The 24,549-nt window shown below is 52.7% G+C and overlaps 1 protein-coding gene across 1 annotated transcript in view; it reads right to left on the bottom strand.

The window, feature by feature from the left end:
* Positions 1–14,930: 14,930 nt before the first annotated feature.
* The window catches only part of DCHS1 (dachsous cadherin-related 1), a 155,412-nt gene continuing 145,793 nt past the window's right edge, over positions 14,931–24,549 (bottom strand). Inside the window, exons 21-22 of the mRNA XM_030546779.1 lie at positions 20,632–20,770; positions 14,931–20,265 (exon numbers count right to left, since the gene is read on the bottom strand). Of these exons, the coding sequence (XP_030402639.1) occupies positions 17,651–20,265; positions 20,632–20,770 (2,754 nt within the window). The 3' untranslated portion in view covers positions 14,931–17,650. The remainder of the gene's footprint in view (positions 20,266–20,631; positions 20,771–24,549) is intronic.

Below are 24,549 nucleotides of genomic sequence, written 5' to 3'. Positions count from 1 at the left end.
TAATCAGTGACCACTTCCTGGAGCCAGTTGTCACCAAGAGCTCAGAGACTGTCACCTGCACCGGAGAGGCCAACTGTGTCCTACATCCCCTGCGGCTCCAGCCCCGTGTGGTGCTGGCCAGTGTCCCATGCCCAGCACCCAGCTTGTGTCCCCCATCTCCTGCGATGCTAGCCTAGGTCCCACACCCCTTGCAGTGCCTGCCTGGGTCCTGTGCCCCTTGTGATACCAGTTTGGGTCCCACACCCCCTGCTGTGCCAGCCTAGCTCCCACACACCCTGAAATCCAGCTGCCAGCCTGTAAACTGCCCAGGTTTATATGGCTACCTTAAATCCAAAGCCCCCAGAGGTACCTGCAGGGGACCCAGTTAATTTTGACCAATTGGACCTATTGGATGTGGGCAAAGGATTTATTAAAGATGTCAGGGTAAATGGTAAAATGTGCACAGGGTGAAGGGACTCCGGGGCCCAGATCCTGGTGATATGATATGATTCAGGAATCTGATATGCTCCCAGGGGAGAGAGCAAAGCTCCTTGCCTTAGGGGCATTCAAACCGACCTTGCCTTTATCTTGCATGGAACTAGAGTGGGATGGATTAAAAAATATTTTGAAGAGGGGCCGGGGGGGGTATTTCGTGATGTAAGCAGAGGCTGCATGAGCTCTCCCCTGACATCTAGTGATGAGCTGGGGGAGATGACGTCAGGACCACACTCCCCGTGCCTAGGTGCGCAGTGTGGTGGGGCAGCTTTGCCCAAGTGGCCACTTGTGATGGGTTTTGGATCGCAAGTCACTTTGTTATTGGGAGCAGGGGTAATAAAGGGTGTTAGCCTTCTTATGTCAGTCAAAGGGAGCAGAACTGGGCTTGGCATGCCCTGATTGAGGGGTTTACCCTCAACTGCACTGCACTTGATCTGGCTCTGTGTTGTATTGTTAAGAGGAACCCCTAAATACTGAACCAGCCATTGGCGCTCCCGACTCCCCCTGGCAGAAGGGTTACAATAAAATACCTGCTGCTGTATTGGGGGGAAATTCTATTGTTTCCCTGTCTGGGGCTGTTAATATTGTGACCTGCAGCGAGAGAGAGAATGTCCCGGGGCCCCAGACACACACGCTGCCGAGGGAGCGGCAGCTGAACGCAGAGGTGAGACTTCCATACACTGAGCAGCAGAGTAGCAATGTGGCCATGGGGAGGGGGTGAGGAGCTGGCCCCCCTTCAGTGCAAGCAAAAGCCAAGCAGAATTTGCTGCTGGGACAAAGTGAAGTCGCCTCGCTGGGCAGCATAAGGGAAGATATCCTTAGTAATGCCTCAGCTAAAATGGGGATGTTCTTTATGGTGGAGGGTAGAATATACAGGGAAGCCCTAGCTGGGAAAAATAGGTGCCCCAGGGAACCCTACAGATAGTAAATTGTGTCCATTAAACACTGTGGGGACTTACTGCTACTTGCCCATGAGTGCCTGCTTCTGCCACCTGGGAAGGGAGGTAACTTCTGGGAGGCTACAGAAAAGCTTTTACTGGCCTGCTGTCCAGAATGTCGTAAAGGAGTACTGCAAAATGCATAACATGGCAAAAGATGACAGGTCTCTGCAGGGTCTTTTATCAGTGATTAAAGAAGCAGTTTACAGGGTTGCCATAATATCATAGGGCCATGCTGAAAGGGGAAAAGATTTATATTAATGGAGGTAGATTTTGCCACCAGATATCTGGAAGCCATTGCTCTCACAAACATGAAGGCTGGAACAGGTGCAGATGCCCAGCAGGGTGGGCCTTTCCAAAAGAAATCAGCTCATAGGTCAGCTTACATAGTGCAGATATTTGGTGAGTTAGAGGATGTGGGTTAATAAAATTTAAATTTGCACCATACCACCATGGAAAAATGGTTTAATTGTGTGGTTTAGTGGGACCCTAAAGTCTATGTTAAAAATGTATGTGGCCAGGAGGGCACGTGACCGGGATGTAATATTGCCTTATTTGTTATTCGCTTAGCAGAAGGTGCCCCCAGAGTCCATGAAGTTTGCCCCTAGTTGACCCGCACTATGGGAGAGAGGTCAGAGGTTCCCTGGAGCTCATCAGAGGTTCCCAGATGGGCAGCACTGATGCAGAAGGCAAACTGGTGGCAAAGTGCAGAGATTTAGGGAAGATTTAAAGTCCATGATGGGGATTAGTGCAGCTAAACCTCATAAAGCACCAAGCACAGAAAGCATAGGCTGGTTGAAATACTCGTGATCACCCAGTCAGTGTGGGGGTTCTGGGGCTGGTTCTACTGCCTGGGAGAAAGCACAGCATGCAGGGAAGGAGCTTTGGAGAGTGTAGAAAGGATTAACTAAGTTAACTACACTCCACAAAATGCCTCTAGCAAGGTGGCACTACAAACTGTGCACACAGACAGGTTAAAGGAATTCCACACTCAGGAGGCCTTTGTAAATATGGCATACTATGTGGAGAAGGCCTGTAAGACAGCCTTTCTTGGCCATTTGATGACTGACTAACACAGGGCTACTGCACTAGAGAGCAGTAATCTATAGGAAGGGGTAACCCCAGTCATGGGTGTGAAGTCACCTGGCAGGAATTGTCTAAGAAGCTGGTCTGACTAACAGAGTGGTCCGTGAGATCAGCACTGAGAGATCCCAGCCTGCATCCAGCAGAGACTCCCAGACAACGGGTGGAAGGCAGGAGCAAGTGCAGAGAGTGATAATGAGCATGCTGAGAACGGGAATCAGAGAGAAATAATAAAAGAGAATAATAGTCCTTGGGCTTCCCCCATTGTCATGGTTTCCAAAAAAGCTGGGACAAGAAGGTTTTGTGATGACTACAGGAAGTTTAATGCTGACATGTTGGACACATTCAGATGAGCAGAGTTCGGGAGCACCCTGGATTTAACAAAGGGGTTTTAGCAGATTCCCCTAGACAATGAAGCACAAGAAAATCCACTTATCAGAGGAGTAGCCGTGTTAGTCTGGATCTGTAAAAGCAGCAAAGAGTCCTGTGGCACCTTATAGACTAACAGACACATTGGAGCATGAGTTTTCATGGATGAATACCAACTTCGTTGGATGCATGTGAAAATCCACCTTCATTTCCAGTTCTGGACTTTTTGAGTTTAGCACATTGCCATTTGGGTTAATTAATGCAGGAGCTACACTTCAGAGGCTTGTTAATCAGAGGCTTGTTACAGATCTTTGCTTGTGCCTACATTGCCACCTTTGGCAACCTGTGTAACCCTTCTGCCAGCTGGAGTGGGCAGCAAGAAGAGCCAGGTTCAATATCTAGGGGCTCCTTTCCAACAATATAACCAAACCGTCTTGAGCCCCCACCTAGTAAACTGGGAACATTTCACTCTACCCTCTGGGTGCCTCTAAGAGGCAATTCTTCCCCTCTTGCAAGCACAGAGATTCTTTAATAAAAGTAACCTAGCATCAGTCTGAGAAGTCAGCACAAGCCGTAGTCATAAACATAAAAGCATTAGCAAGACACCCTCCTCAGAGTACATTGGGCAGTGTCCTTTGCTTCAGGTTCTTGAGTCCAACACCCAAGTTCTTGTAAATTTATTTGAGCATAAGCTTTCGTGGGCTACAGCCCGCTTCATCGGACGCATAGAATGGAACATACAGTGAGGAGATATATACACATACAGAGAACATGAAAAGGTGGGAGTTGCCCAACAAACAGAGACAAACACCTACATGATCTCTGTCAATACAGCCAAGCTCCAAGATACAACTGCATTTGCTCCAACCCCTCAGCCAGAAACAAACACCTACAGGATCGCTATCAAGCATTCTTAAAACTACAATACCCACCTGCTGAAGTGAAAAAAACGGATTGACAGAGCCAGAAGAGTACCCAGAAGTCACCTACTACAGGACAGGCCCAATAAAGAAAGTAACACAACGCCACTAGCCGTTACCTTCAGCCCCCAACTAAAACCTCTCCAGCGCATCATCAAAGATCTACAATCTATCCTGAAAGATGATCCTTCACTCTCTCAGATCTTGAGAGACAGACCCGTCCTCGCTTACAGACAACCCCAACCTGAAGCAAATGCTCACCAGCAACCACACACCACAGAACAAAAACACTAACCCAGGAACCTATCCTTGCAACAAAGCCCGATGCCAACTCTGTCCACATATCTATTCAAGTGACACCATCATTGGATCTAATCACATCAGCCACGCCATCAGGGGCTCGTTCATCTGCACATCTACCAATATGCAAACTAGATACTATCAATTTAGGCTTAAATAGGGACTGGGAATGGCTGAGCCATTACACACATTGAATCTATTTCCCCCATGTTAAGTATCTTGTCAAACTGTCTTAAATGGGCTCTCTTGATTATCACTACAAAAGTTTTTTTTCTCCTGATGACAACAGTTCATCTTAATGAATTAAAAGCAGCAAAGAATTCTGTGGCACCTTACAGATTAACAGACATATAGGATCATGAGCTTTTGAGAGTGAATACCCACTTCATCGGCTGCATGTAGTGGAAATTTCCAGAGGCAGGTATAAATATGCAAGCAAGAATCAGGCTAGAGATAATGAGGTAGTTCAATCAGGAAGGATGAGGCCCTGTTCTAGCAGCTGAAGTGTGAACATCAAGGGAGGAGAAAATTCACAAAAGCAGTTTGACCACAGGATGCTGTTCCAGGAAGAAGGACTGCTAAGCAGAGATGGGGTCTACCTGTCGAGGAAGGGGAAGAGCATATCTGGCAAAGCCTGGCTAATCTAGTGAGCAGGGCTTTAAACTAGGCTCGATGGGGTCAGATTACCAAAGTCCACAGTTAAGTAAAAAACATGGAGACCTGGGAGAATGTTTGGAATTTGAGGGGAGCATGGGCTGTTAGAGCAGGGATAAAAGGAGAGACAAGACAGAATGGGGGTGGGGGTGGGATCAAATCAGTATTTGAGATGCCTGTATATTAATGCGAGAAGTATGGGGAATAAGCAGGAAGCACTCAAAATGCTAGTAAATAAAAACAACTATGACATAGCTGGCATCACGGAGACTTGCTGGGATAATATGCATGACTGGAATATTGGTAGAGAAGGGTACAGCTTGCTCAGAAAGGACAGGCAGGGGAAAAGGGGAGGAGGTGTTGCCTTATATATAAAAAATGTACACACTTCGGCTGAGGTTGAGATAGAAATAAGAGACAGGCTTGTTGAAAGTCTCTGGGTAAGGATGAAGGGTAAAAAAACAAGGGTGATGTCATGGTAGGGGTTTACTACAGGAAGAAGAGGTGGATGAGACTTTTTTTAAACAGCTAACAAAATCATCCAAAGTGCAGGACTTGGTGGTGATGGGGGACTTCAACTACCCAGACATCTGTTGGGAAAATAACACAGCAGGGCACGGATTATCGAGCAGTTTCTTGGAATGTAGTGGAGACAATTTTTTACTTCAGAAGGTGGAGCCAGCTACTGGGGGGAGGCTGTTCTAGATTTGATTTTGACAAATAGGGAGGAATTGGTTGAGAATCTGAAAGTGGAAGGCAGCTTGGATGAAAGTGATCATGAAATGATAGAGTTCATGATTCTAAGGAATGGTAAGAGGGAGAACAGCACAATAAAGACAATGGATTTCAAGAAGGCGACTTTAGCAAACTCAGGGAGTTGGTAGTGTGATAGACCCAGGCCAGTTGGGTACAGCAGAATAGCAGAAGGCAGATATACTGGCCACTGGATTAACAGTTTTCTGTTCCCTGACTGACCAGAGCAGGGGCTGCACCAGGCTAATGAGAACACCTGACTCAGATTAACCTGCAAAGAGTCAGGTGAGGCCATTAAGCCAATGTGACCACCTGACCCTAATTAAGCCCCTGCTGATACTATAAAAAGGGCTCACTCCAGTCAGGCAGAGGAGAGCCAGGGAGCCAGAGGGGAGAAAGTGCAGCTGAAGGGCTGGTTAATGAAGACACCCTCAAACCATCGTTAAGGGAGCCCTAAGGTAAGGGTGAAGAAGGGAGAAGCAAGAGAGTTTTGGGGAAGTGGCTCAAGGAAATGTAGCAACTCTGGCAGTGAAAGGTTGGCTGCCAACAGCTGCTACTATTAGAGTCCCTGGACCAGAGGAGAGGGCGGGCCTGGGTTCCCCCCAACCCACCACTACAGGAACATCTCCTGGGAGGGGAAGTCAGGCCCCTGTCAGGACAGGAGGCTAAACTGTTCTGAAATAAGCCCCCAGGGACAACAGAGACTGTGGGAGTTCTCTCACCAACCTCCTTGCTGGCCTATGATGAAAAGGGCTGTAGATTGTAACCCTGGCCGTAGAGAGAGAAGGGCTACGTGGATGGTCACAGTGAGCCACTGAGGCTAGCATAAACCGCCTGGAAGCGCAGGACCCACGGGGGCAAGGTCAGAGCTCTGCCACAGTAGGTAAGATCCCATGGGAAGCAAGTCTAAGGGAGAACGTGATTCTGGGATGCATTAACAGGTGTGTTGTAAACAAGACACGAGAAGTCATTCTTCCGCTTTACTCTGCGCTGGTTAGGCCTCAACTGGAGTATTGTGTCCAGTTCTGGGCACCGCATTTCAAGAAAGATGTGGAGAAATTGGAGAAGGTCCAGAGAAGAGCAACAAGAATGATGAAAGGTCTTGAGAACATGACCTATGAAGGAAGGCTGAAGGAATTGGGTTTGTTTAGTTTGGAAAAGAGAAGACTGAGAGGGGACATGATAGCAGTTTTCAGGTATCTAAAAGGGTGTCATCAGGAGGAGGGAGAAAACTTGTTCACCTTAGCCTCCAATGATAGAACAAGAAGCAATGGACTTAAACTGCAGCAAGGGAGATTTAGGTTGGACATTAGAAAAAACTTCCTAACTGTCAGGGTAGTTAAACACTGGAATAGATTGCCTAGGGAAGTTGTGGAATCTCCATCTCTGGAGATATTTAAGAATAGATTAGGTAAATGTCTATTAGGGATGGTGTAGACAGTATTTGGTCCTGCCATGAGGGCAGGGGACTGGACTCGATGACCTCTCGAGGTCCCTTCCAGTCCTAGAGTCTATGAGTCTATGAGAAAACAACAGAAGATAGTTGGCAGTTTTTCAAAGAGACACTATTAAGGACACAAGAGCAAACTATCCCCCCTATCTATCCCCCCTGTGTAGAAAAGATAAGAAGTATGGCAAGAGACCACGCTGGCTTAACCAGAAGATCTTCAATGATCTAAAACACAAAAAAGAGTCCTACAAAAAGTGGAAACTTGGTCAAATTACAAAGGATAAATATAAACAAATAACACAAGTACATAGAGACAAAATTAGAAAGGCCAAGGTACAAAATGAGATCAAATGAGCTAGGGACATAAGGTAACAAGAAAACATTCTACAAATACATTAGAAGCAAGAGGAAGACCAAGAACAGATTAGGCCCGTTACTCAATGAGGGTGGAAAGATAATAACAGAAAATGTGGAAATGGCAGAGGTGCTAAATGACATCTTTGTTTTGGTTTTCACCAAGAAAGTCGGTGGTGATTGGCTGTCTAACATAGTGAATGTCAGTGAAAATGAGGTAGGATCAGAGTCTAAAATAGGGAAAGAACAAGTCCAAAATTACTTAGACAAGTTAGGTGTCTTCAAATCACCAGGGCCTGATGAAATGCGTCCTAGAATACCGAAGGAGCTGACTGAGAAGATATCTGAGCCATTAGCAATTATCTTTGAGAAGTCATGGAAGATGGGAGACATTCCGGAAAATTGGAAAAGGGCAAATGTAGTGCCCATCTCTAAAAAGGGAAATAAGGACAACCCGGAAAATTACAGACCAGTCAGCTTAACTTCTGTACCTGGAAAGATAATCGAGCAATCAATTTGTAAACACTGAGAAGATAATAAGGTGATAAATAACTATTAGCATGGATTTGTCAAGAACAAATCATGTAAAACCAACTTGATAGCCGTCTTTGACAGGGTAACAAGCCTTGTAGATGGAGGAAGTGGTAGATGTGGTATATCTTGACTTTAGTAAAGCTTTTGATACTGTCTCGCATGACCTTCTCTTAAACAAACTAGGGAAATACAACCTAGATGGAGCTACTATAAGGTGGGAGCATAACTGGTTGGAAAACCATTCCCAGAGAGTAGTTATCAGCGGTTCACAATCATGCTAGAAGGGCATAACGAGTGGGATCCCGCAGGGACTGGTTCTGGGTCCGGTTCTGTTCAATATCTTCATCAATGATGAAGTAAATAGGATGAAATTCAATAAGGACACATGCAAAGTACTCCTTTTAGGAAGGAACAATCAGTAGCACACATACAAAATGGGAAATGATTGCCTAGGAAGCAGCACTGCAGAAAGGGATTTTGGGTTCATAGTGGCTCACAAGCTAAATATGAGTCAACAGAGTAACACTGTTGCAAAAAAAGCCAAATATCATTCAGGGATGAATTAGCAGGAGGAGTATTGTAAGCAAGACATGAGAAGCCTCAACTGTAGTATTGTGTCTAGTTCTGGGTGCCACATTTCAGGAAAGATTTAAGAAAGTCCAGAGAAGTTCAACAAAAATGATTAAACGTCTAGAAAACATGATCAATGAGGGAAGACTGAAAAAATTGGGTTTGTTTAGTCTGAAGAAGAGAAGACTGAGAGGGACATGATAACAGTTTTCAAATACATAAAAGATTGTTACTAGAAGGAGGGAGAAAAATTGTTCTACTTAATCTCTGAGGACAGGACAAGAAGCAATGGACTTAAATTGCAGCAAGGGAGGTTTAGGTTGGACATTAGGAAAAAACTTCCTAACTGTCAAGGTGGTTAAGCACTGGAATAAATTGCCCAGGAAGGTTGTGGAATCTCCATCACTGGGGATTTTTAAGAGCAGGCTGGACAAACACCTGTCAGGGATGGTCTAGGTAATACTTCTGCCTTGAGTGCAGGGGATTGGACTAGATGACCTCTCGAGGTCCCTTCCAGTTCTGTGATTCTATGCCCAGCAGGGGGCGCTGCAGGCAGCAGGGCAGGGCACTGGCTGTGGATGGAGCCCCTGGCTACTCTAGTCCCAGCCATGCTTAGCAGGGGGCGCTGCAGGGAGCAGGGCACTGGCTGTGGAGGGAACTCCTGACTTCAGTACCAGACATGCCCAGCAGGGGGCACTGCAGGCAGCAGGGCAGAGTGCTGGCTGTAGGATGAGCTCCTGGTTACTCTAGCCCCAGCCATGCCCAGCAGGGGGGCACTGCAGACAGCGGGACAGGGCATTGGCTGTGCAAGGAGCTCCTGGTTACTCTAGCCCCAGCCATGCCCAGCAGGGAGCACTGCAGAGAGTGGGGCAGGGCACTGGCTCTGGAGGGAACTCCTGGCTACTTCAGTCCCAGTCATGCCCAGCAGGGGGCACTGCAGACAGCAGGGCAGGGCACTGGCTCTGGAGGGAACTCCTGGCTACTTCAGTCCCAGCCACCCCCAGCAGGGGGTGCTTCAGGGAGCAGGGCAGGGTGCTATCTGTGGGATCAGCTCCTGGTTACTCTAGCCTTAGCCATGCCCAGCAGGGGGCGCTGCAGGGAGCAGGGCAGGGTGCTATCTGTGGGATCAGCTCCTGGTTACTCTAGCCTTAGCCATGCCCAGCAGGGGGCGCTGCAGGGAGCAGGGCAGGGTGCTATCTGTGGGATGAGCTCCTGGTTACTCTAGCCCCAGCCATGCCCAGCAGGGAGTTGTCCGGTGCAAGGAGTACTCCTGGGGGTATTCTGCGCCCATGTGGAGTTTTCTGTGCTCCCTGCACAGAAAAATGCAAAAGAAATCTGCTGGTGGACATGCACCACTCCCCTAGCAGCCCAGGCAGAGGGTCTATTCCAAGGGGCATTGGGCAGCCTGAGTACGGTGACCGGATAGCAAGTGTGAAAAATCGGGATGGGGTGGGGGTAATATAAAAATAGCCCCAAATATTGGGACTGTCCCTATAAAATGGGGACATCTGGTCAGCCTAAGCCTCAGAGACAGGGGAGAGGGCTGTTGGTCGTGCATGCCTGCGTGCTCATTGCCTGGCACGAGGCGGGGTGGGGCGGGGCCTAAGCGCTTGCCAAAAAGTGAGAGAGACACTCTGTCCATCTCCTGCAACTGCAGCTCCCTGGTCTGTAAGAGATTTTTATTTATGCAGGAGGCAGGCTAGAAGCACAAATGAAGCAGCCTGCCTGAGTTAATTGATCTCATTCTCTGAGGCACAAATGTAGCACCCTGACTGTGTAATGAAGTTGTTAAATATCAGAGGGTAGCCATATTAGTCTGGATCTGTAAAAGCAGCAAAGAGTCCTGTGGCACCTTATAGACTAACAGACGTTTTGGAGCATGAGCTTTCGTGGGTGAATACCCACTTCTTCAGATTTGCTCCAATATGTCTGTTAGTCTATAAGGTGCCACAGGACTCTTTGCTGCTTTTAAAGTTGCTTTTGATGGTGAATTGATTTTATTCTATGACGCAGAAATGTAGCAACACTCCTATTGTTAGTTAACTGTTCCCATTCTCAGTCAGTTCCCCCCCCCCAGGAGCATAAAAACCTGTGAGAGTTTTAAGGCCCCTACATTGCCAGGGTGATGTAAAGGAGCCTTATTCTAAACGACAGGAGTGGAATCCTCAGCTGGGAAGATCTATGTTCTTTCTCACTTTTGTCCTGGGCCAAATTGGCACAATGGGGTTAGATTGCAGCTCAGGATTTATTCTACTCACCCATTTAAAAAAAAACAAAAACACTTTGAGGGCAAATAAAACATTTACCAAGCAGTCAATAAAATGTCAGTACAATCAGAACCAAGCACTTCTCAAAGTACCCAGCCAGGTCCAGGATAACGATTAACAAAACCGTATGACTTTCATGTGTGAAAGTCTGAGCAATTTAAAATTATATTTTATTTTTGTGTGTGTGCTCTTTGGTGTTCTGTAATGTAATTTAAAATGAAAATCCAGGATTATAAGGTAAGGAATGGTGTCCTTAGAGTCTGTTATGTCAGAGGATGGAGATGGATGGCAGGAGAGAGATCACTTGATCATTGCCCGTTAGGTTCACTCCCTCTGAGGCACCTGGCATTGGCCACTGTTGGTAGACAGATACTGGGCTAGATGGACCTTTGGTCTTACCCAGTACAGCCGTTCTTATGAATGCAGGGTATTAGTTACCAAGCATTTGTAACTTCACTTTCATGTGTTTAGGAAATGCTGAATACTTATTGTGACTTTTTTCTGTATTGTAGTTTAAATAAATTACCAAAACAATTGAAACTGGTGTGATTATATTGCATTATTTCGATAAATGAAATATGCAGCATTTTGATTATTTTTTTTTGGTGCAGAATTCCCCCAGGAGTAAAGGAAGTAAAGTGTAATTTCTGGTTTACCCCAGAAATTTAGCCTCCAGTATCTTTAATCAGAAGAGGGTCTGAGGCACAGGGCTTGGCTACACTCAAAACTCCAAAGCGCTCCCGCGGCAGTGCTTTGAAGTGCGAGTGTGGTTGCGGTGCCAGCGCTGGGAGAGAGCTCTCCCAGCGCTGCAGGTACTCCACCTCACCGAGGGGATTCGTAACTTGCTGCGCTCAGGGGGGTGTTTTTTCACACCCCGAGAAAGTTGCAGCGCTGTAAAGCGCCAGTGTAGCAGCACAGGGCCCCCTAGCTCCCTGCTTGGGCCCCGGGGGGTCAGAATTGACTAGGAAGGGAGAATGCCCCCTACTGGCCCCTGCAGCACAGTGCTCCCTAGTGCCATGCTAGGGCATTGTGCTGCAGGAGCCAGAAGGCGGTAACACGGGGTCCAGGGGAGGGAGCCTGTCCTGTCTCAGTGTGACAGGACCCTGCCCAGCCTCCTCCCTAGTGAGGGAGAAAGGCCAGAGTGAGGCTGCATGTTCTGGGCCTAGTGAACAGCCGGCCAGGTGCCTTCCTCTGAGTGCCTCTGGCAGTGCTCAGTCCCCTCCCCAATTGAAACCAGAGCTGCCCCTGCCCCACCTGCCTGTGGATGGCAAAAGTGTGGGGGCCTGGGCCTATCCTCCCCCCCCCCCCAGCGGCCAGCCGTTTGCTGCCTTGTAGCCCAGGGTCTGTCTCAGCTACCAGGCAGGCAATGCCCTCCAGCCCTCCCATGGGCATCAGGTGCCAGGGGTCTGCTCCTGTGGTGAGTTGTGTGTGATCCCTGTTTCTCACTGCGCCTTTGGCTTGCTGCTGTGCCCCTGGTTTGGCCACTGAGACTGGTTTCCCGTGGTGCTGTGGCTGGAAGCCGGGCTCGCCCCATCGGTTCTGCCTACAGCATTGAGGGTGGCACGTCTCTGTACAAACAAGTGTGGTTTATTAAGGCATTTGAGAAATTGGCACTTGGGTCTGGGCCATGCTGGAGCAGCCCGGGGTCGTGGGCAGGCGAGTGGGGCCCAATACATGCAGTTCAGCACGGACATGATACAGAAGGTTACAAACAAAGTAGAAAACAGAACTGCTTAGTACAAAGTGTAAAAATAAATAACTGGAGACGCAGCTCCTGATGCAGTCACCTGCACAGCCACCCTACTGCGCTCAGCGGGGCACGTACGTGTCCACCCTCCCATACTGCGCTCAGCGGGGCACGTACGTGTCCACCCTCCCATACTGCGCTCAGCGGGGCACGTACGTGTCCACCCCCCCATACTGCGCTCAGCGGTGCACGTACGTGTCCACCCCCCCATACTGCGCTCAGCGGGGCACGTACGTGACCACCCCCCGTACTGCGCTCAGCGGTGACGTACGTGTCCACCCCCCCGTACTGCGCTCAGCGGGGCACGTACGTGTCCACCCCCCATACTGCGCTCAGTGGTGCACGTACGTGTCCACCCCCCATACTGCGCTCAGCGGGGCACGTACGTGTCCACCCCCCCCGTATTGCGCTCAGCGGGGCACGTACGTGTCCACCCCCCCATACTGCGCTCAGCGGGGCACTTACGTGTCCACCCCCCGTACTGCGCTCAGCGGGGCACGTACGTGTCCACCCCCCGTACCGCGCTCAGCGGGGCACATACGTGTCCACCCCCCGTACCGCGCTCAGCGGGGCACGTACGTGTCCACCCCCCGTACTGCGCTCAGCGGGGCACGTACGTGTCCACCCTCCGTATTGCGCTCAGCGGTGCACGTACGTGTCTGTTCCCCACCCTATACTGCCATGAGCAATGCACGTGTCCGTTCACCCCTCCCCATACTGGGATCAACAATGCATGTCTCCCCCCCCATACTGGGAGCTCGGCCACATCTATCTGTGCCCTCCCACCCAACACAGATTGGGCTAGTGTGAGGGACCCCAGCTGTCAGTGGGGAAACAGATCTCTTGGGCAGGAGCCCCCCAGAGTCCGCTACCTGCTTGAGGGCTGCATTAGGGACAGAGCAAGGACAAGCCCCTCAGATCCCATGGGGGCAGGGTAGGGGGGCACAGGGATACCCTAGTCCTGGGCTGAGAATTCTCTGTGCCACTGCCCCTGTCCACTCCTGCTGCCCTTGGTGCATGGCCCAACCCTGCCTGGGACAGGGCATTGCCTCGCAGGGCCCCAGTTCGGGGGTCATAGCCCCTTGGTTCTGCTGCAGCCAGAGGCCTGGGGAGCATAGCACCTTAGCAAGTGCCCTGCACTGCAGCTTCTGTTACATCTTCCCAGGGGAACCTCAATCCCTGGCCCAGGCTCTGCCCATGTCACCGCCACTCCCCTCAATTCCCACCCCCACCATGTCACCACAGCCCCCTGGGCTCTCCCCATGTCACTGCCACCCCGCTTGGTTCCCACCCCACATCACCACAGCCCCCGGGCTCTCCCCATGTCACCGCCACCCCTCTTGGTTCCTGCCCCCCTCATGTCACCACAACCCCCCGGCTCTCCCCATGTCACTGCCACCCCGCTCGGTTCCCACCCCACGTCACCACAACCCCCCAGACACCCCCCAGGTCACTGCCATCCTCCTCGGTTCCTGCCACCCTCATGTCACCACAGCCCCCCGGGCTCTCCCCATGTCACCGCCACTCCCCTCAGTTCCCGCCCCCACCATGTCACCACAACCTCCCGGCTCTCCCCATGTCACCGCCACCCCTCTTGGTTCCCACCCCCCCATGTCACCACAGCCCCCTGGGCTCTCCCCATGTCACTGCCACGCCGCTCAGTTCCCACCCCACATCACCACAGCCCCCCGGGCTCTCCCCATGTCACCACCACCCCTCTTGGTTCCTGCCCCCCTCATGTCACCACAACCCCCCGGCTCTCCCCATGTCACTGCCACCCCGCTCGGTTCCCACCCCACGTCACCACAACCCCCCAGACACCCCCCAGGTCACTGCCATCCCTCTCGGTTCCTGCCACCCTCATGTTACCACAACCCCCCCCTGGGCTCTCCCCATGTCACTGCCATCCCCCTCGGTTCCTGCCCCCCTCATGTCACCACAAACCACCGGGCTCTCCCCATGTCATCGCCACCCCACCTTGGTTCCCACCCCCCCATCTCACCACAACACCCCGGACACCCCCCAGGTCACTGCCATCCCCCTCGGTTCCTGCCCGCTTCATGTCACCACAACCCCCTGGGCTCTTGCCATGTCACCGCCACCCCCCCCTTAGTTCCCACCCCCTCATGTCACCACAACCCCCCAGACTCTCCCCATGTCACTGCCATCCTCCTTGGTTCCCGCCCCCCCCCCATGTCACCACCATCCCCCAGGTCATTGCCATCCCCCTTGGTTCCCACCTCCCCATGTCACCACAGCCCCCCGGACTCTCCCCATGTCACTGCCATTCCCCTCAGTTCCCACCCCGTCACCACAACCTCTCCAAGCTTTCCCCCGCCACTGCCATTCCCCTTAGTTCCCACCCCCACATATCATCACCACCCCCGGACTCTCCCCATGTCACCGCAACCCCCCATGTCTCAGCCATCCCCCTCAGTTCTCATCCCCCCATGTCATCACCACCCCTGGACTCTCCCCATGTCACCACAACCCCCCATGTCATCACCACTCCCTGGGTTCTCCCTATGTCACTGCCATCGCCCTCAGTTCCCACCCCCCCATGTCACGACAACCCCCAGGACTCTCCCGATGTCACTGCCATCCCCCCTCAGTTCCTCCCCATGTCATCGCCTCCCTGGGCTCTCCCCATGTCAGTGCCACCACCCGGGGCTCCTCCATTTCACCACCAACTTCAGGAGGTACTCCTGCATGTCCCTGTCCCAGGATAAGCGAGGGTGCCAGAGACCCACACTTGGGCTGAAATGCCCCTTGAGCAGCAGGGCTGACTCCAGCAAAGAAGCCCAACAGGCACTGGGGAATGTGGATCAAGATGGCTGAGCTGAGCTGATGGAGGCTGGGCACAGAGGGGTGGGGCTGAAGGAGGGACCTGGTGGCTAAGTGCAGAGAGGTGGGGGAGTGGGTCTGATGGAGGGGGTGGGGCGGGGCTTGGGCCACAAAATTCCAGCATGAAACTTTCACAATTAAACCACAAAGTTCTCCAACAGCTGGGACGGGCACTCTATCCCCTGCTGTTATACATGCCTGTGCCATGCCCACCTGTGCCCACTCCTCTGGCCACACTCACCTGCACCCTCCCCCAACCACACCCACCAAGTCACACCTTAGGTGGCTGCACCTCTCCACCCCCCCAGCCTGTTCAGATCTGCTGCACCCTGCTTCGCTCTGCACCCGCCTCACCCTGTCAGCGCATTGCTGCATGCCTGGTGGATGGAGGCGAACAGACAGATGTAGCATCCCCAAACTTAGCTGAGGCAGGATGGGGCGGGGGGAGCCTCTGCCATCCCCTCAGTGCTCCTGCACCCAGCGTTGGTGCTGTGCATGGTGCTGGATGGCAGGGGAGCACACTGCTCATCTCGGCCACAGGCAGCCTTTGCCCAATTCCAGTCTGTGAGCTCCGTGGTCTAGGCATGTGCAAGACACAGGGCAAGGATGGCCTGATTCTGGTGCCAGGCTGAGCACGCGAGAGTGACAATGGGGCACCAAGATGGGCTGCAGCAAGACATGGGTGGCAGCACGAGGGTGGGGAGCAGCCTCCACGGGAGCATGTTCCTGTGCCATGCTCACAGCACTATACTGAGGGGAGGAGATGAGCAGCCACAACCAGTTGTCCACCCCTCCCACAGGGGAATATGGGGCCCCTACAGTGGAGGCACTGGATGCAGGGACCCCAGCCCAGGGCAGACAGGCAGGGGGTGTCTTTTTCAACTGCACAGACCCCCCTCTGGTGGGGGAGGAGGCATCATGGCTGCACTCCCACCAGCAGGGCATTGCAGCAGCACAGATCCTATCCCCGATGAGGCCTCATGGATGCACAGACCCACCCTGAAAAGTCCCTGTCTTTTTAATCTCCCCCCACCCCAGCACCCTGCCCTGCTGCCTGCAGTGCCCCCTGCTGGGCTGGTGGGGGGGTGCATGGGCTCCTTTGGATGCTCTCTTGCTGCCGAAAGAGAAGGTGCAGCAGTGGGACTGACAGCTGCTGAAAGCCCCAGGGGCAGTCCATGCTGTCTCCATCTGCCCTGTCCCTCCAGGGGTCTCAGGACTGGCTCAGCCTGGGAGAGGCCCAAGCATGGCCCTGGCCCTGGTGCAGGTGAGGTTCTGTGGCAGCTCTTAAGGTCTCTGGCCCTCCTAAAGCTGCTCCTCCATGCAGCTTATCTCAGCAGCAAAAAACAGAATCAATGAGCTGGGAAGCTCCTGGTGTGGATGATCTGTTGGGAACCGGATCTGCCCCCTGGAGCCAGACGAGCCTGCAGGGAATGGGATTCCTTCCCTGGGTCTGGATGGGGTGGCAGGGAACAGGATTCTCCCCCCCCCTCCGGGGGGGACTGGATGGGGTGGTAGGGAATGAGATTTCCTACTCCTTCCCCCTGGCAAACCTGCAGGGAACAGGATCTGTTCCCCACTGGCTCTGTGGGAATAGGACCCTCCATCCTGTGTTTGGCCAGTCCTGCAGGGTAGTGTACCCCATCCCCCAGGTCCCCTGTATCCTGGAGCTGGACAGGCCTGTGGGAAACAGAGTTCCCCGCCACTCTGGGGCTGGACAGGCCTGCGGGGAATGGGATTTCTCCTGGGTCTGGGCAGGCCTGAAGGGAACAGAATCTGCCCTCACGGTGAGGTGATGGGGAGTGAGCGACAGAGTGAGCTCTGTGCATGTGCATGGCATGATGTCTGGTGTGCTGGCCCATGCTCCCCCCACCTTTGGAATGTGTCCCCCCGCTCAGAACCCCTCACCCAGTGCGTAGGGGGGTCTGGCCTTGCTTTCCTGGCCTCTGGCTCACAGTCTGCCCCCCACCCCATGTCCCAGGCAGGTGCAGCTGCTGCCCCCCTCAGCTGGACAGCTTAGCCCACAGGACTGGAGGAGTGAGGTCCCAAGTGGCCACAGCAACCGCAGGGGTGGCAAGGACACTACTCACCCCCCACCACTCAGGGCAAACAGTACCATGAGAGAGCAGATCTGGCACTAATGGAGGCACTGGCTCCGGCAGCCATTTGAGGCAGTGGGACCAGCACCACCACAAGTAGCCTATCGGGGCGCTGACATTAGCAGTGGAACTGGCAGCCAAGGTGGAGGGACTGGAACCAGAACCAGCAACCTGCTGGGGTCTGAGAATGCAGCAGCCTGTGGGGGTGGCAGATCCAGCCCTTCCGCCCCCGCCCCTGCTTTGCCTGGAGGCTGCAGAGAATAGCAGGAGGGGTTGAGAGTCCATGGGAGCCTGGGGTTAAATCCTGAGCTCAGCTTCCTCAGGCAGCTCCAGCGAGTGCTCGGCGCTGATGGCAGAGGCCGAGGGCCCCTGGGAGACACCGAAAGGTGACACCACAGGGGAGCGGGCGGCCAGTGGGGATAGCGAGGGCGAGAAGCTGGGCGACATGGCCGAGGAGGAGATGGACCCCTCGTGGCTGATGGGTGAGCGGCGCAGGGAGGACAGGTGCGGGAAGGTCCTGCCCACTGCTGGCTTGGGGGGCACTGACTTGGCCCCGGGATGGGCCACCGAGGTAATGAGGGGCGGAGGATCAATGCGGGGCTTGGGCTCTGCCTTGGGCTTGGCTTGGAAGGGCTTGCGCAGGGAGCTCTCATCCTTGAGACGGGCGATCTCAGTGAAGACGCTGGCCAGGGGCTGGAACTGGGGGCACCAGTTCAGCAGGTAATCCCAGTTGTAGCTACCGCGGAGCTCCTCCTCGCTGGCCACGACGGCGGTGAGGGAGCCCTCCACAGAGGGCTTGCCGTCCTCAGGGAAGGTGTAGTCCTTGGGGTGGGAGGAGACGCTCAGGCCACAGCCCACGCCCAGGAAGGTGCTACTGCCCCCATCCTCACGGTACAGATGGGGCGGCTGCCCAGGCAGCAGCAGGCTGGAGCCCTTCTTGCTCTTGAACCACTGGGCACTCTCCAGGGTGGTAGGCTCACAGGAGATGTCAGAGAGCTGGTCAGCATCCTGCTGGATGCCCGAGTCGGGGCCGCGGGCTGAGATGTGCTCCTGCATGGAGGAGGTGATGCTGGCCACACGTGGGTATTCGTTAATCATCCGGATCTCATCGTCCTCGGCTGCCTCGGCTGAGCCACGCCCACTGGAGTGAGAGGGGTCCAGGGAGCCACCCCGCGGGTAGGGTCCAGCCGACTCGCTGCCATAGCCTGGCAGGGCCTGGTGATAGATGCGGTCACTGCCGGGCAGTACCGGCTCCTCATGGCCTAGCTTCTGCAAGGAGCCACTCTGCATGCGGTTGAGCTGCGAGTCCTGCTCTGGCTTCTTGTGTTCCTGCCGGTGCCGGGAGCGGACCAGCACCAAGATGATGGCCACGGCGGCCAGCACCACCACCACACCCAGGGAGGCAGCCACAGCTACCACCAGCAGCAAGTTGAGGTCCGGCACCAGGCCGAAGGAGGTGTGGGTGACGTCAATGGAGACCTGAGCAGAGGCTGAGCGGGAGGAAGGAAGGGGGCTGCGGGCCTGCACCTCTAGGTTCATCTCCCGAGGCTCCCGCTTGGCCCGCCCTGCTGGCTGCGGCTGGCTATCCACGCGCAGGTAGATGGTGCCAGTGGTCTGGTTGACCCCAAAGTATGGCGAGGGCTTAGTTAAAGAGTAGAGCACCACACCGTCCACACCCTCATCCTCGTCAGTGGCCAGCACCCGGCCAATGCTCTGGCCCTTGTGGGCGCCCTCAGGCACCTGGAAGCTGAAGTCTGGGCTCAGGAAGACAGGACTGTACTCATCCTCGCCGGTCACCAGCACCCGCACAGTGACGGTGGCTGAGGCGTTGCCGGCATCCGTGGCCTGCACCAGTAGCTGGAAAGCCTTGGCACGCTCATAGTCAAAGGCAAGGCGGGAGCGCAGCTCCCCGGAGGTCCAGTTGATGAAGAAGACATCCCTGCCTTCAGGGGCTCCCATCTCTCCCACTGCCTGCTCCAGCACAGTGTAGCGCAGCTCCCCGAAGGCCCCGGTGTCGGCGTCGAAGGCATGCAGAGTGGTGACCAGGGTGCCTGGCGGCAGGTTCTCCCGCACACTGGCATTCAGTGTCTTCACCGGGAAGTAGGGTATGTTGTCGTTGATGTCCTTCACTTCAATGGTGATGGGCACCAGGGCAAAGTGCCCGCCAGGGCCATCAGATGCCTGCACCACCAGGCTGTGCAGGGCCTGGGTCTCTCGGTCCAGGGACTGTGCCAGGCGCAGGGCTCCTGTGGCCTCATGCAGCTGGAAGAGCCTGCGCTGGTCGCCAGAACTGATGCTGTAGTGCACCTGGCCATAGGGGCCCGAGTCGGCATCATGGGCTGCCAGCCGCAGCAGCTCGGTGCCCGGGGGGGTGCTCTCACTCACAGCTGTGTGGTACTCGGCCCGGGAAAACACCGGCGGGTTGTCGTTGACATCCAGCACGGTGACAAGCACTGGCACAGTGGTGCTGCGCTGCGGCACACCCCGGTCTGAGGCTGCCACTGTCAAGTTGTAGATGGGGACGGCTTCGAAGTCCAGTGCCTCTACCAGCACCAGGGCTCCCTGCGTGCGCAGGTGCCCCCGAGACCAGCCCATGTGGCTCTCCACCTGGAAGGCATTGCCGCTGTTGCCGCTGACGATGGTGTAGTCGAAGCCGGCGTTCTCCCGGGACAGGTCAGCGTCACCCGCCTCTAGCGTCAGCACAGTGGTGCCCGGGCGCAGGTCCTCAGGGACACAGGTATTGTAGTGCGCCTGCTGGAAGGTGGGGCTGTGGTCATTCACATCCAGCACCTGGATCTGCACTGTGGTCCAGGCCGAGAGACTGGGAGAGCCGTGGTCACGCACCTCTACCACCAGGTCCAGCGTGGGCTGGTTTGCATCCAGCTCCACCTGGCGAGAGGTGAACAGCGTTCCTGCATGAGGACAAAGTTAGTCAGCACAGCCCTGGGCTGGGGCGCGAAGCCTGCCAGGAACCAATGGGCGAGCATAGGGGTGGGGAGAGTGTTGGGAGTGGGGGAAAGTGGGGCGAGAAGCCACCCCTGCTCCTTGGGGTGAGGAGAGTCTGGGGACTTATTAACCTCAAGGCAAAATAGGGAGGCCAGACCCACTCCCACTGGTGATGGGGGTCACAGCTGGGGGGGAAGTCAGGCAGCTCCAGGCTGTGGGACCCTGAAGGGGATGGCTCTGTCCCCAGGAAGCCAGTTAGCAGCTGCCTGTTGCTGGCACGGGATGGAGCTGCTTCTCCCAGGGCCTAGGCACAGCAGCACGTTCCCACCTACCATTGCTGGGGTTGATGGAGACGTCGGAGCTGGGCACAGCCAGGCGGTAGGTGAGCTCCCCATTGCTGCCAGAGTCCCTGTCTGTGGCACTGACGGTGAGGATGGTGCTGCCTGCTGGCGTGTGCTCCAGCAATGTCACCTGAAAGGGAAGCAAAGCCCAGAATCATCAGACACCTGGGAATCACAGAACTGGAAGGGACCTCAAGAGGTCATCTAGTCCAGTCCCCTGCACTCATGGCAGGACTAAGTAGTATCTAGACCATCCCTGACAGGTGTTTGTCCAACCTGCTCTTAAAAATCCCCAATGATGGAGATTCCACAACCTCCCTAGGCAATTTATTCCAGTGCTTAACCACCCTGACAGTTAGGAAGTTTTTCCTAATGTCCAACCTAAACCTCCCTTGCTGCAATTTAAGCCCATTGCTTCTTGTCCTACCCTCAGAGGTTAAGAAGAACATTTTTTCTCCCTCCTCCTTGTAACAACCTTTTACGTACTTGAAAACTGTTCTCATGTCCCCTCTCAGGCTTCTCCTGAGGCTCACCCTGGAGCTCTGGCAATGGCGCCCGGTTTGGCAGTGGAGTCACAGGCAGGGTATTCCTGTCCTGGAAGCATCAGGCTCTGGACAGAGGCAGGCGCACTGGGTTGGGCAGCCCCACTTGTCTGACCCAGGACAGGGGAACAGCAGAATAGACAGGCACATTGGCTTGATCTGGCTAGAGTGCAGGGTGCTAGTGTGTAAGGCCAGAAGGGTCCCACAGATCATCATGTCTGACCAGGCCAGTTACTGCTGTCATGAGCCCAGTAACCTGTGAGTGGCTGAACCCCCTAAAGGCACGCAGGCTGGAGCCACAGCCATTAATGAGGCTGATCAATGTACAGGCCAATTAAGCACCATTCCTGGGGCCCAACCCACAGCCGTACAGTATGTTCACTGCAGCTGGGCTGGCGATGTGGTGGCTCTACCAGACCAGCTGCCCATCCTGCTGCTGCTCATCATGACAAGGATTGCAATGCCAATTCCTACATTTGGTCTGTGTGTCCTGCTGTCATGACAGGGGAGGCCAGGCCCAGTTTGAGTGACTGGCATTGCAACATTGCCCTAGTCAGCAGGCACCGAGCAGAAGCAGGATGAGCAACTGGCCTCGGTGGATCCACAGTATGGCCAGCCCAGCCATGGCAAGAGCACTGTACAGCTGGGTGTTGTTTTTCATAAGAAGGTAAGGGCCCATAAGAGTATAATGCCTATAGCCCACTGAAGGATTGTTCCAGCCTTGGGCATCAAGGAATGGAGAATCTATCACTTCCCCTGGTACTTGATTCCCATGGTTAATGCCTAATGCCCCTCACTGTTAACAATATGCACCTTACTAACATACGCTGGTACAGAAAGGGTTTGAAAAATACAATAAATGCTGAACAAACTGTCTAAACAGAAGGCGTGGTATGATAATCATACTTGGAAGCACGTCCCTGTAATGAATTTGCTTCTGCAGTTATGTCTATTAATACACAATCTACGGGTTGAGACCAAGAATTTGCTACTGATGGTAAATCCTTTAAAAATGTGTAACATGCATGATTTTTGGAAGAAACTTTGGTACAGGCTAGGAGTGGTAACAAGGAAGTCCTGTAAGAATACTGCTTCTCAGCTAGTACCTGTAAACAGGCTTAGAGCTTGGCAAAGCAGAGAAAGCGTAACCAATCTAGACTGCTGTGTGGAAGGGGAAACTGAGGCACACCACCTCATGGCACTGGTGGCTAAATGCCAAAACACCTACAGTCTAGAAGGTATTAATATCTACACTGTGTTAACCATGCTGTACAATAAAAGGCTTTCAGGAAACTTGGAAAAAGGACCCCAGAACTTTATAAAAATATCTGTGGGTAACAACACAATTTTTGGTAACGCTAAGAAATTAAATAACTAAGCCCTCAAGAGAATTTCAGGTACACTGCCTTCGTATTAGTCAGTAACTAAACCTCTGGCAATAATCTAAGGAGGGAGGTGTGACATTACACCCCATATTATTCATGGAAATGTTATGATATGAAAGTGGCATAACTGAGATATGTTTTATGCCACATAGGTCATGTGAGATATCATTGGCAAGGTTATGATTTATTGAATAAGATTATCCAATCTGTATGCATGTATCATGTCTGTATCTGAAGTTAGAAATATTGACTATGTAATAATTACAACTGTGTTTTCACCTGAGGAATACCCCACCAGACATTTTGCAAACAGCCTGGATGGGCCATTAAGAATGACAATAAGACTTTGAAGATACTAATCTCCCTCCTTCCTGAGAAGTTTCCTGGGTTGCTGATTTGACACTGCAGCGTCAGGTGATCGTGTCACCTGGTACTAGACCCCATCTGGGACACCTAGTATTTTTCCATTAAGAAGGGGTGGAGGAAACTAGGAAACAAAGGATTCCTGCCATATGCAAATCCTATTTAAGGCTGGGAAGTGAGTTAATCTTGGCTCTTCTCCACTGCCCAAAAAAGGAAAACTGCTGAAAACACCTGAAGGAACAAAGGAACTAAGCGGGGGGAGGGGGAACAGGGCTGAGCCTAGGCGAGAAAGGTCAGCCTGTGAAGGGTATACCTGGAGATTTAAGCTGCAAGCAGTGCAATTTACCTTCAAGAAACTCTGCAACCTGCATAAAACAACGTTTAGGGTGAGAAATTACTATTTGTAGCCCTTTTCTTTAATGCATTAAGGTTAGTTTGCATGTGTATTTTATTTGCTCAGTAATCTGCTTTAATCTATTTGCTATCCCTTATAATCACTGAAAACCTGCCTTTGTAGTTAAACTTTTTTGTTTATTCTAAAACCCAGTTTGTGCAATTCATAACTGGGGACGTGGGGCAAAAAGCTGTGCATCTCTGCCTCCTCATTGAGGGAGGGAGCAAATATCATGCTCTCTATACTGCGCAGGTGTCATAAACGGATAGTTAAGAGTTAATAGAACAGAAGTACTTCATCTCTCTTTGCCTGTAAAGGGTTAACAAGTTCAGTAAGCCTGGCTGTCACCTGACCAGAGGAGCAGTCAGGGGACAGGATACTTTCAAATCTTGAGGGAGGGAAGTTTGTCTGTGTGCTGTTAGTTTTTGGTTGTTGTTCTCTCTGGGTTCTGAGAGGGACCAGACGTGCAACCAGGTTTCTCTCCAATCTCTCCGATACAGGCTCTTATAAGTTCAGAATAGTCAGTACTAGGTAGATAAGGCGAGTTAGGCTAATGTTTGTTTTCTTTATTTGCAAATGTGTATTTGGCTGGGAGGAATTCAAGAAGACCCTGTAACATATTCCATCTTAAATTTACAAAGATAATTTTTACTGTTTTTCCCTCTTTAATTAAAAGTTTTTCTTGTTTAAGAACCTGATTGTTTGTTTTTTTATTCTGGTGAGACCCCAGGGGACTGGGTCTGGATCCACCAGGGAATTGGTGGGGAGAAAGGAGGGAAGGGGGAGAGAGGTTAATTTTCTCTCTGTGTTAGGATTACTTTCTCTCTCAGGGAGAGTCTGGGAGGGGGAGAGAGAAGGAGGGGGGAAAGTGAATTTTCCTCTCTGTTTTAAGATTCAAGGAGTTTGAATCACAGTGATCTTCCAGGGTAACCCAGGGAGGGGAAGCCTGGGAGAGGCAACAGTGAGGGAAAGGTTTTACTTGCCTTGTGTTAAGATCCAGAGGGACTGGGTCTTGGGGGGGGTCCCCGGGCAAGGTTTTGGGGGGACCAGAGTGTACCAGGCACTGGAATTCCTGGTTGGTGGCAGCACTAAAAGTACTAAACTGGTAATTGAGCTTAGAGGAATTCATGCTGGTACCCCATCTTTTGGATGCTAAGGTTCAGAGTGGGGAATTATACCATGACATGGTGTGCATCATGTGGGATGGATAGATAGATAGAAGTCA

Source organism: Gopherus evgoodei, unplaced genomic scaffold, assembly GCF_007399415.2.
Source record: "Gopherus evgoodei ecotype Sinaloan lineage unplaced genomic scaffold, rGopEvg1_v1.p scaffold_49_arrow_ctg1, whole genome shotgun sequence".
Classification (NCBI taxonomy): Eukaryota; Metazoa; Chordata; order Testudines; family Testudinidae; genus Gopherus; species Gopherus evgoodei.
The sequence above is the reverse complement of the archived record's forward strand: the minus strand, read 5'-3'. Positions and strand labels throughout refer to the sequence as shown.